The sequence below is a fragment of the Lacerta agilis genome, chromosome 16 (assembly GCF_009819535.1).
Source record: "Lacerta agilis isolate rLacAgi1 chromosome 16, rLacAgi1.pri, whole genome shotgun sequence".
Lineage (NCBI taxonomy): Eukaryota > Metazoa > Chordata > Lepidosauria > Squamata > Lacertidae > Lacerta > Lacerta agilis.
This window is the reverse complement of record NC_046327.1, coordinates 10,534,251-10,548,474: the sequence shown is the minus strand read 5'-3', so window position 1 is coordinate 10,548,474 and position 14,224 is coordinate 10,534,251. Positions and strand designations below refer to the sequence as shown.

The window sequence follows — 14,224 nt, the reverse complement described above, 5'->3', positions numbered from 1 at the left end:
TGTCTTTCTCTCTGAGTAACTTGGCTACATCTCCATTCAAGATAGCTGCTGAGAAGTCTGATTTAGCAGGGAAAGAGAATACAATATCTCACATATTTGGAGGGTTCTTTCCCTCCAGAAAAGTGCTTCCTTCTACTGGTACACAGTATTTTTATGCCAAACAAGATACTCTGCCAAGCTCTTGCTCTGACTGCTCTAATATGCTGCAAACAATTAAGTTTGCCATTCGTATTTGTACTTTCACTCCTATGGGGACCATGTCCTTGAGCACAACTGGCAGACATGGTCCAAGTAAAATATTACTTACGAAATACAACAGAAATATGAGACAGTAGTTGTACTTGGATGATAAAATATCAGCTTAGTGAGCCAAGTTATGAACAAGCTACTATGCAGCCACTTTGCTCCTTCTTCTGCAAGAAAGCCAGGAAACCGGTTAGCTATAGTTTCCTGTTGCATCCTAACAAGGAAACTGTGGTTAATGGCTTCCAAAGAAATCAGGATATTAAACAAACTTTAAACCTTGCCTTCATATCCTGGCTTGTATGAAGAGAGGAGTGACCTGGCTGATTGTGGTTGCACGAAGCTTGTTGGTATTTTGGGTTATTAAGCTGGAATATGATAATCGGAACATGCCATTGTTGATGTAGAAAGAAAACTGGACTTAAGGAATTCTAGTAATTCTCAGTGGTGTAACTCTTTAAGGTCAGCGAGGGAAGTGGCAGCCTGTCATCATTCAGTTTCCCAGGTTCTGGATCCAACCCACCAGAAAGTTACGAAAGTACTCTGAAGAAGAACTCCTGTAAGTTTCAGCTGCTGCTGTTCAAATTTTGCAACTAATATCTTCTCACCTATTTCTGTGCTGTTAGATACATGCTGTTCTCCCAACAATCACACAGCATTTTGTGCCTTTATGCTCATGTGTATTGGTCATGTTCTAAGATTTAAAAAATATTGGGAGTTGATTCTTGAGTGCACAGAAAACTCTCCATTTCCACAGGGGTTGTGTTCTGGGTCAAAGCCTGTTATGCCCCCTTTCCCACCCTCATTCCTCCCTCTTCCGGGTCCAAAAGCACCTGTGTGTTGGCAATCGCATGTCAATTAGATGCTCCTAAAATAGTCGCCAGCTGTGTGCAGGCAATGTCAAGCTATGACTTCCCATTAGATCCCTTAATGGTGCTTGTGTCTGTGAAATCCAGTAGTTCCAGTGGAAGAATAAACTACAAGAAAGAAGATTCCACCTAAACATTAGGAAGAACTTCCTGACAGTAAGAGCTGTTCGACAGTGGAATTTGCTGCCAAGGAGTGTGGTGGAGTCTCCTTCTTTGGAGGTCTTTAAGCAGAGGCTTGACAGCCATCTGTCAGGAATGCTTTGATGGTGTTTCCTGCTTGGCAGGGGGTTGGACTGGATGGCCCTTGTGGTCTCTTCCAACTCTATGATTCTATGATTCTATAAGTAATTATTACTCACCTTTTAATAACAGTAGGAATTTCCATTAGAAGGCAGAACTTGAAAAATAAAGATAAATCTATTTATATCAGATTATTTCCTAAGAATGTGGGATAATTTATATATGAGATAAAATTAACCATCTTGGCCAGTCAGAGAAGGTAAACAAAAATAAAACTGATTGATTGAGAAATGGGGCATTGTCATACTGTATTGGAATTTGAAAGTACGGGATTCTATATATATATGCATTACTGTGGGTAATTTAGTAACCCTCAGTATTGTTTTGGTGGTATTTCTTTCCTTCCATTTATTTTGCCTCTGTACAATTCAGATAACAGTTGATGATATTTCATTATTGTATGAAAATATAACAAACTATCTTATCGATTGAATGTATACATATAAAAAGATTTCGTGCACTGGGGCTGAAAGTGATTTTCATGACAAAAACTCAATGACTTCAGAAATAAACAAAACAAAACTGTGCTCTTGTTTATTGGCCATTGATTAAAATTGGCCTCCAGGAATGAAATGTTTAAGCCAGGGATGATGGGGCAGATTTCGATCTACTTTGTTTTTGACTAGAACTACCAGATATACCAACCAGAGACTGTGAAAAAGGCACAAAATCAAATAATTCGGAGCCCTTTATTAGTATTTTTTTTAAAGTCACGGAAGTGAATGGAACTCACAGTCCTTCCACAGAAAAGTCTACTCTTGGTTATTACCCCCTCCCCCCCGCCTCTTTTTCCATTTCATCACTATAATGGGGCAATAGTCTTTTTCTACTCTTGCTGAACAATTTGCTGTCAGAACACTTTGCAGATGTATTGCAGATCACACAGAAATATACCAGTAGACCCAGGGCCAGATTTCGGTTTGAGGAGGCCCTAAGCTACTGAAGGTAATGGGGCCCTTTATATGTCCAGCTGTCCTTTGTCAACAACAAATTGTCACTGTTTTTTTGTGTTGAATATATGCTATATGGTAATTTATGGACCTAATAGGTATCTAAAGGCATTTGCACGTAACAAATGGGGGCAGGGGGGAGAGAGAAATCAAGCAATTTCCCCATTGCCTCTGATGTGGCACATAAACCTGACTTTCCAGCGGCAGCTTAACGACCAAACAAATGTCATGAAGGAAAGAGGGAGATGTTCTTAAGGAAGATTTTACCCATTTTTGTGTGCTTTTAAGTAAACAAGCAAACCTAGAGACTAGCACTACCAGGTTCCTTAAACTGCTTTGAAAACAATGTCACCTGTTACAGTGATAAAAATAAATTGTTCTGGAGTGCATGAAAAATAACGCTTTGCAGTGGAAAACACCAGTGATAACAGTGCTGTTTTCCTTTTTAACAGTAGCATCTGAAATACAAGGATTAAGAACAGTCGAAATAAAAAAGGTAAGTAGAACCTGGAAGCTGGTGTAAAATTAAGGAGAGCTGATTACTTGAATAGATGCAGGATTGCATCATGCACCAATTTAGCTATTCTGCTCAATGGAAGATTTGGACTGTGTCAGGAGACTGCCCTCGCCAGAAGCCAAAGCGGTGCCAGGGCTTTATCAGTATCGCGAACCCCCGTCTCCGATGCTGAGTTCTTTATCTTCGTCCAGTGGGAGGAGCAGTAATTCCTCTAGTGGGGAGGGGGAGATGGAGACAGGAAGTGGGGGCCGGGGCTGTGACAGGGGAAGAGAGCCTTCGCACCAAGCAGAAACGGGAGGTGAAGCACCCCTTCCGTCTCCCCTTTTGCACAGGGGGGGAAGACGTAGAGGGGGGAGGCGGGGGTTCCGCATTCCACGCCTTTTATGCTGGGCAAGGAACCGGAAAGAGTCATTCCTGGACTCTGCCGAAGGATGAGCTGGACGTTCTTTCTTGCACTGCACTGTAAATATTTGCACCATTAAAGAAGTTAGTTTTAGAAGCCTGGTTACTCATGAGCAGCCACTAAGCCACCTTACAGACTGCATTCTATTTATTTATTTATTTATTTTAGTTTTGTTTTTTCCCCACACATATATCAGTAGTCTTATTTACTTGGGAATTGCAGAATCCGAATCTTCAAAATGTTTTGTGTATCTTCATTTTACAAACATACCATCATTTGCAATACAAATTTATATCGTGCTTTTTGGTTGGAAACCAGAGAGCTCCTGCTGGCATTCTGAAAAGCTGAGGCATGCCCAGTGGGCAGATTGGTTTTGTTGCTTTCCTACTTTAAAAGAATCCCAGACCCCTTCCTCCCATGCCATGTTACAAGCTGCCTTTGTAAGCACCTTCCGTTCTAGAAACAATTTGCCACATGGCATGGAGATGGACGTGCCGTGGAAGAAGCACAAGCCGAAATCTCGCTTGGGCATGCACAGCTATTTACAAAGCTTTTCCTATTCCTGGTCTTCGTCAGGAATCTTCAGATCATTTCAAAACACAGACAAACACTGAGCTGCATTAACAGGAATGGAACAAAGTAGGTGCAAGAGCTGTGTTCAAAATCCGCTTCCTGCGATTAACTTTGAAATAAATGAAGAGGAATAAAACTGGACGAGTGATGCTCTCCAGTGTGGAAACTTCAACTGACAAGAATGCTTGCTTTGCAATGCAGTTGCTATGAGACATGCAGGAAGACGCAGCTGCTCAGATAATGTGGCCCCACGCCATCTGGGCCTTGAGATGCTGACGTTAAAATCCTTGAGCTGAATACAATGGCTAATAAAGCACCAAGTTGAGCTCCTACAGAAGATGTGGGATACAGTTGCAGCAGCGAAAATTCCTCACAGAAAACAAGCCTATTAGACTGTGCAAAGTTGTAGCCATTAAATACTTAATGCTAAAGGCAGCATTAAACAAAGTGCAAGATTCACAGACTGCCATGCTATTCCCCCTCAGCAGGCTCAGAGATTGGACGTTGTACTTGCAAAGAAGCACTAGAGGGAGCTTGGCTTTCTTTATATAGCTGTTGCATTTTTACTTCCACATTAAAAACAACAACAACCCATTGGTATTGCAGATAACAATGGTGCTGTGGGACGCGGGTGGTGCTGTGGGTTAAACCACAGAGCCTAGGGCTTGCTGATCAGAAGGTCGGCGGTTCGAATCCCCGCAACAGGGTGAGCTCCCGTTACTCGGTCCCAGCTCCTGCCAACCTAGCAGTTCGAAAGCACGTCAAAGTGCAAGTAGATAAATAGGTACCGCTCTGGCGGGGAAGGTAAACGGTATTTCGTGCGCTTCTCTGGTTCGCCAGAAGCGGCTTTGTCATGCTAGCCACATGACCCGGAAGCTGTATGCTGGCTCCCTCGGCCAGTAATGAGAAATGAGCGCCGCAGCCCCAGAGTCAGACACGAATGGACCTAATGGTCAGGGGTCCCTTTACCTTTACCCTTTTATTGCAGATAACAGTGTCCTGATCAATGTGGGTATGTTTGTTTATACAGTAGACTGGTTACAAAGAATTAGGGCAGTAGGAATAGAACGAAGATAACAATGAAATGCTAACATGGCTGAATCAAGCCAATTCAAAGTTTTGATGCTTACTGTATATCTTTGGAGCGTCTCCACCCCCCCCCCCAATCATTCAGCCTGGACACTGAGGTCCAGCTCCGAGGGCCTTTTGGCAGTTCCCCCACTGCGAGAAGAGGGCCTTCTCGGTAGTGGCGCCCGCCCTCCTGTCAGATGTCAAGGAAATAAACAATTATATGACACTTAGAAGACATCTGAAGGCAGCCCTGTATAGGGGAGTTTTTAATCTGTTATCAAGATAACCAGGTGACTGCAAAAACTGCAAAAAAAGTTAGCAGGGACAATTAAGATATATTCTTTGATTAACTTTCTAACATTGCTCAGGTTTGGTTTTTTTTTAATCAAAAGAAAGCCTGTTGCTTCACATGCCTTATCTGTGGCTAAAGGATTATGTATCAGTTCTGTCATTTGTATTGATGTAAACCTCTAGAACGTATTTCATATAGCTAAGCATTTAGCTTTATCCTCAGTATATTGTATTTTATTTTATTGCTATGGCTAGTGTCTAATTGAAATGAAGTTTCTCTGTCTTATGTGAAGCTGTTTGAAGCAGCCCATTGTGCTTGGGGCAGCCCAGTCAGATGGGCAGAATAATAATAATAATAATAATAATAATAATAATAATAGGTGGAAGTTTAGATGGGAAGCCTTTGGCCATAGATGGGGATGAAGGGAGTTGTGGTCCCACAGTGATTGTCAGCTCTGATTTTAGAACTTGCACAAAACAATTCGTGTGTTGAATAATAACAGCTTTTCTGTTCGTGTTGTTGACTTTGTGTGTAACAGGGCCCTTCAGATTCCTTGGGAGTCAGTATTGCTGGTGGTGTCGGAAGCCCTCTTGGAGACGTTCCGATTTTTATAGCCATGATGCATCCTAATGGAGTTGCAGCTCAAACTCAGAAATTGAGGGTAAGAAAAGAGTAAAACGAAACCTTGAAAATGAAATGTTCCAGCTTCAAGGTAACAACTTCAGTTGTTACTTTTCACCCTCATGTTAATCGCAGAAGGAAACGACTTCTTAGCATGTAGGCCATTCTTGTTTCTCTTTATTTGTTTATGTATAATAGTTAAAAGACTGGCTTTCGTAAGTTAAAGTGGTTGACAAATAGGTGGGGTGTGTGTGTCTAGCAAATGGTGCGGCAAATTCCACAGAGGCTATAGACTCCTTCAACTCACTCCAAGGGAAGAAGGCAGAGTCTTTTCTCTTTCTTGACCCATTCCCACATTGAAACTACCCCAGTTGCAGAGCACATTGAACATCTTGGAAGGGGTGGTGTTGTATGCAGTAAGACTTCTCTTAAAAACCTGTGAACCCCTCCCACTTGGTTGGCTCAGAAATCTTAAGACACTGCATGGATGGGTGAAAATTTAAAGCAGGCGTGCTTGATGGTGCAAGCAGAACAGAGGTGGGTCCACCTCAGGTCAACTCCCCAACTTGATTCTGCCACACCCTCACAAGCAGGCTCCCCCAACTCAATTTTGTTTACGCACACCAGGCGCTAGTATGTCATTTGTTTCCACAAGCACAGTTTTGACAGGCCGCGTTCAGGGAAGTTGCTGGAGAAGGGCTTTTGCCTCAGAAGTCTTCTGCATGGATGGCCGTTTGTGCCAAAGCAGCAGTTTTTCATGGTGCAGACACTGAAATAGGCTCCCAAGGGATGGGAGCCTTTCTGGATTTACTCTGTGAACACACAAACACCTGGCTTGTGGCCAGATCTTATGTTATACTCCATATGATTTTCAAAAAGAAAGAAAGAAAAAAGAAAATAAACATACATCAAAATATCATACAGAATCCACATATCGAGATTATTGTAAATCTCCTGACTTCCCCCCATCGTGTTTCAGTGTATCTGAAGAAGTGTGCATGCACACAAAAGCTCATACCAAGAACAAACTTAGTTGGTCTCTAAGGTGCTACTGGAAGGAATTATTTTGTTTGTTTGTTTGTTTTGACTATGGCAGCTACCTACCTGTAACTTATTTTTAATGCTACAGACCTGAAGCGTTTTTCCCAGCTGCAGTCCTGCAGCAGGCACTTGGCAATGCAGAATGTGTATCTGTGGTGGGTAGCCGTGTTCATCTGCCATAGTCAAAACAATATATATATAAGAAGTGTGCATGCACATGAAAGCTCATACCAAGAACAAACTTAGTTGGTGTCTAGGTGTTACTGGAAGGATTTTATTTTTTATTTTTTTTTTATCTGTGGTGATCTGTACTACATACTTAGGCAAGCAGTTTCAAACCTGCCTTGAAATGGGAAGGGGGTTGTTAAAAGTCCTACTTACCCAGTAACTTTCAAGAGGCCGACTTGATATCATTGACATCTGACTTCTCTTCCCCCACCCTTCCCTCTTTTATATTCCAGGTAGGGGATAGGATCGTTAGCATTTGTGGAACACCAACCGAAGGAATGACTCATTCTCAGGCTGTCAGCTTGTTAAAAAATGCTTCTGGCACTATTGAAATACAGGTATAAAAAAAAGAAGAGAGACAAAAATAAAGATTACCTGCAGAGCTATTCAGAACATTTATTCAAACTTTGTTTTCAAGGACAGAAATCATAGCCTTCGAGGGTCTGAGGAGAATTTAGCTTCCAGTAGCTATAATTTAATATATTTTGTCCATGGAATGGTTTATACATTTTGATGAACGGTTAGTAGCCACAATGTTTTGTTGTTGTTTTTTCACACAGTTTGTCATCAACGTGTTTCCTGAAACAGCTTCGGGCTGCAATTATAGGCAATGGTCTGCATAGGGGAGACCTGGAAGCATAACTGAAGGTGTTTAGCAGATGATCGCATGGATGAACAAACAGGCGAGCGATTCCCTATTAAAGGGAATAGCTTTTTACCTAGTCCACTGTGCGAACTTCTGTTTGCCGAGTCTACTGTGTGGCTGGTAGTAGGAGGGGAGGGGGAATCTAAACAGCTTTCAAAGCACAAATACTACTTTCTGAACCATGGGAGCCCAGGTAGTTTCATTATGTCACACATGCAAGCAATAATTGGATCTTCACGGGCATTCAAGATATCAGATGGTCCAAAAGCCATGGGTACACTTGGAAACTTTCCAGTTCTTTCCAAATTCAGGCCTGTTTGCTTTAGGACGTGTCCACATAAAGCACTGGACATTAAGGGTGTATGTATCGGTGTGCTTAGGTGTGAGCCTGCTGGGGTTAGATGCGCAACCTCTAAGCATCAGGCTCAGTGCAGATGCATTATTCCTCTTTGCAGCCACAGAAGCTGCACACAGCCCTAATAAGTTACCTTTGTGGCAGTTGCAAAGTTGCCTCCCAGCACAGTACTATCCTGGAAAAGTGTTTCAAGCTTAAAGAAGAAGAAGAAGAGTTTGGATTTGATATCCCGCTTTATCACTACCCGAAGGAGTCTCAAGGCGGCTAACATTCTCCTTTCCCTTCCTCTCCCACAACAAACACTCTGTGAGGTGAGTGGGGCTGAGAGACTTCAGAGAAGTGTGACTAGCCCAAGGTCACCCAGCAGCTGCATGTGGAGGAGCGGAGACGCAAACCCGGTTCCCCAGATTATGTGTCTACCACTCTTAACCACTACACCACACTGGCACCCTGATCAGTTTTTTTTTTTTTTTTAAGGGAGAGGGCACTTGAAGAAATGTTAAACTTGCAAAGCACTTGAATAAATTTAACCTGTCTGAAGCATGCGGGTGAGACCAAACAGGAAATGAAAATCACGTTGGTAAGAGGAAAAAGCCAAGCTTGCTCCAAAGGAAAACACGCAAACACAAACTGACCCTCATGTTTTTAGGTAATGCATCTGTGAGCCTTAACAGAGCAATTGCTCTCAAGAGTTCTGAGTGGAACCACAGGTGCAAATCTGTCTCTGAAACAAGCATGTATGAATTAAAGAAAACAATAATTGGAAGCATTTGGTGAGGTGTGCGTGGCATCAAACATTATGCAGCTCTTTGTGTGCATTTGGTAGAAAAAACAATGGAGGACACAGAAACTGAAGGCAAACTCCACCCCCATCATTCAGCCCAGACACTGAGGTCCAGCTCCGAGGGCCTTTTGTGGTGTAGTGGTTAAGAGCGGTAGACTCATTATCTGGGGAACCGGTTTCGCGTCTCCGCTCCTCCACATGCAGCTGCTGGGTGACCTTGGGCTAGTCACACTTTTTTGAAGTCTCTCAGCCCCACTCACCTCACAGAGTGTTTGTTGTGGGGGAGGAAGGAAAAGGAGAATGTTAGCCGCTTAGAGACTCCTTCGGGTAGTGAAAAGCGGGATATCAAATCCAAACTTCTTCTTCTTCTTCCCTCACTGCGAGAAGTGAGGTTACAGGCAGCCAGGCAGAGGGCCTTCTTGGTAGTGGCACCCACCCTGTGGAACGCCATCCCATCAGGTGTCAAGGAAATAAACAACTATCTGACTTTTTGAAGATATCTGAAGGCAACTCTGTTTAGGGATGTTTTTAATGTTTGATGTTTTATCGTATTTTTAATAATGTGTTGGGAGCTGCCGAGAGTGGCTGGGGAAACCCAGCCAGATGGGCGGGGTATAATTTATCATCATCATCATCATCATGATGCTGCCCCATTGGTTTTAGTTCATTTTCTGCTACAAAATCTCGTGCATTCTGACAAGAATGTCCCTGTCTGTGTCCAAAGCAAGGCACCATTTGTCTGGCTTGAGAACCAGAAGCAGTAATGCTGCTACTGTGTTTGTAAATCACCTAGGAAGTGCTTCATATTTCCACCTGCATCTTAAAAGTGTCCTTGCAAGCACATACAAAAGCCTCAGATCCTGATCAACACCTGAATTGGAGACTTGCACGCTTCTCCCGGTGATGTGCTCAAGCTCCTTAGGCTTCTCCCTCTGAGGTCAATCCTTTGGATTTTGCAGGGAGCAGAAGCAAGTGAGAAAATAACAAGCGCAACTCTTCCACCGATTCTGACATCCTCCACTCTCTTGCCTGCCCATAACAACCATGGGGCTTCTTTACATGATGCCGTTTTCATGTAATAATCTGTGTCCTCGTTTCATTTATATTTAAACTGAACCTGCAGGTTGTAGCTGGTGGAGATGTCAGTGTCATAACCAGCCAGCAGCAAGATCCACCAACATCTAGCCTTTCGTTTGCTGGACTAACAACAAACAGCATATTTCAAGATGATTTGGGGTGAGTGGCTATGCTGAAACTGGTATCTTAATGGGGGGGAGTGTATTAAGAGAGAATTTTCTAAAAATGCAACACCGATGGTATCTAACAGCTTGGAAACTGTCGAAGATGTACAAAAGCGTCCCAAGCAACGGTTGGAGGTGTGGAGACAAATTAGGCACTTTCTATCACATGTGGTGGCTATGTAAGAAAATCCAGGCAATTTGGGGGAGAGAATCCACTTAGAATTACAAAAAATGATAAAGATTTCCTTTAAGAGAAAACCAGAAGCTTATCTTCTGGGGATTACAGATTTGGATATCCCGCAAAAAAATGAAAGGCATCTTTTATATATGCCACAGTGGCAGCAAGATTTCTTATCGCTACAAAACGGAAGAGTGATGAAATCCCCTCTATTCATGAATGGATCCAAAAGCTAACAGAATATGTGGAGTTAGACAGCTTATCAGAAAAAAATAAAGAACAAACCAAAAGAGGATTTTGTCTCAAAATGGGAAGTTTTCAAAGTTTATTTGAAAAACAACTATAGCAGCTTAAACTGTCGCAGCATTTGAATAATTTCAGTAGTAGCTTTAAGAAAGATGAGACCTAAGATAAACCTATAATTATGAGAAAAATGAGTACTGGCAACAAATAATATATAATTGGAATAAGGAATAGACGGGAGGTTGGGTCTATAGTTCAAGGACCACTTTTTGCTTTATTGATTTGTAATTAATATTGTCTTTATCACTGTTTTTATTTGTATTTTTTCCCTTTTTTGGTGTATCAATAAAAATAAATAAATAAATGGGGGGAAATGGTCCCGTCCATCGGCATATGTTTCCGTGACCAACCAGGCACCTCTTCATGTGACCTTTGGAGCAAAAAGATTTTCCCATCCCTGGTTCAGAGTAGCTGTTGCTGGACTTCACCTTTCCGCCTCTTGCCTTACAGACCTCCACAGTATAAAACCATCACTCTGGATCGGGGACCCGACGGCCTGGGCTTCAGCATCGTAGGCGGGTATGGAAGTCCTCATGGAGACCTGCCCATTTATGTGAAGACTGTGTTTGCAAAGGTATGCGCCAACATCAAATTTTTATTTTAATTAGTTTGTATGGAAGATTTTCTCATGTTACCAAACAAACAAGGAGAAGTACATACAGCGTCTCCACTTTCAATTCATATAGGTTTTTTCGCAGCTCATTCACATTCGGTATGAGTGTCATAGGCTTCTTGCGGTTGGGAGGAAAGAAAGGGAGAGGGGGTTGTCATTTCGTTCTATTGCATAGTGATAGGTCATTGTCTTTTTGTGCTGTGTATGTGATAAAGGGGAACCACAACTGGGTGAAGGTGTCCTTTGCTTGTCCCCATGCTACTTTAAATTTATGACTCCAACTACTCAGAATTAGGGCGCTAAACCACAGAGCCTAGGGCTTGCTGATCAGAAGGTCGGCGGTTCGAAACCCCACCATGGGGTGAGCTCCCGTTGTTCAGTCCCAGCTCCTGCCCACCTAGCAGTTTGAAAGCACATCAAGTGCAAGTAGATAAATAGGTACCACTCCGGCGGGAAGGTAAACAGCATTTCCGTGCGCTGCTCTGGTTTGCCAGAAGCTGCTTAGTCATGCTGGCCACATGACCTGGAAGCTGTCTGTGGACAAACGTCGGCTCCCTCAGCCATTAAAGCGAGGTGAGCGCCATAACTCCAGAGTCGTCCGCGACTGGACCTAATGGTCAAGGGTACCTTTACCTTTACTCAGAATTAACATTTCAAATACAGAAATACAGTTTGTATTTCAATTTATATCTTTTCTAATTTACCCGTCAGGCAAAATCAGTCACCCCAACTTCTGTGTGTGTTGTGTTTTTTTTTAATTGCTGTATAAGCTTGCTGCAGGCACAAACCAGTAAGCTGCAGGCACAAACCAGTAAGCTGCAAGCACAAACCAGTACTTGGCTCCTTTGTCATTTCAGGGTGCTGCAGCAGAAGATGGGCGACTGAAGAGAGGGGATCAGATCATTGCTGTCAATGGGCAGAGCTTGGAAGGGATCACGCACGAAGAAGCGGTGGCTATTCTAAAAAGAACGAAAGGAACGGTGACCCTGACTGTTCTCTCTTGAACCCTCTTCCCCCGAAGATTTGGGTCAGCACAATTACTCTGTCCACATTCCACACAGCAAAGAGAATGGAAATGCTTATATCGTTCTCTTGCTCACTGCAGCTGCCAGATTGTTTGACATCATAGGTGGAAAACACAACAACAACAAATGATCTTATTTTTATACGCAGTAGAAATAGTTTCTTGCTGTCAAGGTACAGAGGTTGGTTTCTGTAGCATAGGACAGTGTCAGGAGAACTTGAGAGCAGCACTAATAGAATCAAAATGGAGGCAGGGAGGAATCAATGAAAGGAGAAAAATATAAAGTAATTATGAGACACTTGATGTGTGATTGTGGGCGGGGAGGGGAGGGTATGTTCTGGAACTCTGAAAATGTGTGATATTTGGCTTTGGCAATGTTAAATTTCCAAACATCAGCTAGCCAGTCATGACCTCTGACAACAAAGGGACCTCTCAAGGCCGTGTATCAGTCAGTCTGATTTAAGTTCACCACTGTTCTTTAGCTGTGTGTCCATCTGTGAAACTTAGACAAGTTCCTTTCTGCAATAATATGGCTAGGGAGCAACACTTTTAAAAGGGTCATGTTGGAAGCTTGCTGGATATTCATGAGAATCATAAGACTGGATTGGACTCCCTGGCCTTTTTTAAATGGTAGCAAAATGCCAATCACTGAATGGGATATGTGCTAGCAATGCCTGTCTGTTGCAAAGGTTGCAGAGATACAGTGCAACTCCTCTTCCTTCCCTATGGAATCCCTGGCAGTGATAGGAATGTTGCCCAGGATCAGAAGTATAGACTTTGGGGAGGGGAAGCTCTATCCCTTTTCAGTGCTGTAGCTGTTTATTTTGTCCCACAAAACTAAATGGGGCTCTCAGTATTTAATGCCACGCCCCAGATTTCATTTCTTAAGTCTTGGAGTGTAATAAAGCTCCATAAGAACTCTCCATATAAAACACATGTCCTAACACCATGGGAATTACTAATCCTAAATTAATTTAAAAATTAAAGCATTCAGTATATGGTTGCAGAGAGAGAGAGAAATGGAAAGGTTTACTGTATTGCTGTTAGCAGAGTTGGCTGTAAGGGTATGGCAACGGATATTGTGCAATGAGCTTTCAGGATGCCAGAGCAGGCATGCCAGTATTACTCCAATGGAAGGCGGCGGGGGGAATACCGTATTTGGGCGATGCACAGGGTGCCACTGAAATTTGAAATGCCAAGGTCTGCCACTGCTGTTAGAAGACAAATCTAAAGGAAACAATTTGGAAGCACCTAGTTGTGTCATTGTGGCACCTGGCTTATAATATTTGGCAAGCCTAACTAAGAAAGTATGTATAGCGGCATGTCAAACAGATGTTTGAGGCAGGCACAGTTAACAAGACTCTAAGCGGAGTTCCAGAACTCCATAAATAATCAAGGAATGAGATGTTGATCTTTTACAAGAAAGTTGTCCATCTCAAGAACTAGAGATTTCATCAAAGCAGTTAGTTAGCTGCCGCGTAAACCTGTCTATCAGAACGGCTGCAGTCTTCACTCCAAATGCATAATGTCTTTGCACATGTGCCTGGGAGCCTCTTAGGGTGCAAGAAACACCAGGGCAACACAGTTTCTGCAGGAAACAAGGGGCTGCTCTTAAGTTCTCTGTAAGAGCCATGGTGACACCTGTCCACGATGACTGGAATTTGGGCTTAAGAAGGATGTTCCTGCAGCTGAGATGAACTAGCAGACTTGGAGCTTTCCTTTTCCTTTTCTTGCCTCTGAAGCATGTGAATTTGATTCACTTGCCTAGGCCCTAAGGCACATGTAAGAAACCTGTGGTTCTACTACTCACATCTCTGACCTGGGGCTGATGGAAGTTGGAGTCCAACAACAGTTGGGGGGCCATCATGGATGTCTTTCCCCTGCCCCAAGGTAGTGCCTGTAAGTCAGACTCTTGGCCCATCCAATTATATACTGCCAATGTTGATTGCGTCTCTCCTGGGCCTCAGTCTAG

At 42.9% G+C, this 14,224-nt stretch overlaps 1 protein-coding gene across 2 annotated transcripts in view; it reads left to right on the top strand.

Annotated features, from left to right (window-relative positions):
* Positions 1-12,550, top strand: part of MPDZ (multiple PDZ domain crumbs cell polarity complex component) — a 113,053-nt gene extending 100,503 nt beyond the window's left edge. Inside the window, exons 44-50 of one of the 2 annotated variants that reach the window (XM_033173271.1) lie at positions 706-802; positions 2,815-2,858; positions 5,757-5,879; positions 7,342-7,446; positions 10,017-10,129; positions 11,066-11,189; positions 12,086-12,550. In XM_033173271.1, coding sequence (XP_033029162.1) covers positions 706-802; positions 2,815-2,858; positions 5,757-5,879; positions 7,342-7,446; positions 10,017-10,129; positions 11,066-11,189; positions 12,086-12,232 — 753 coding nt within the window. In that variant the 3' untranslated portion in view covers positions 12,233-12,550. The remainder of the gene's footprint in view (positions 1-705; positions 803-2,814; positions 2,859-5,756; positions 5,880-7,341; positions 7,447-10,016; positions 10,130-11,065; positions 11,190-12,085) is intronic. The other variant, XM_033173272.1, reaches the window with a different exon arrangement.
* Positions 12,551-14,224: the final 1,674 nt, after the last annotated feature.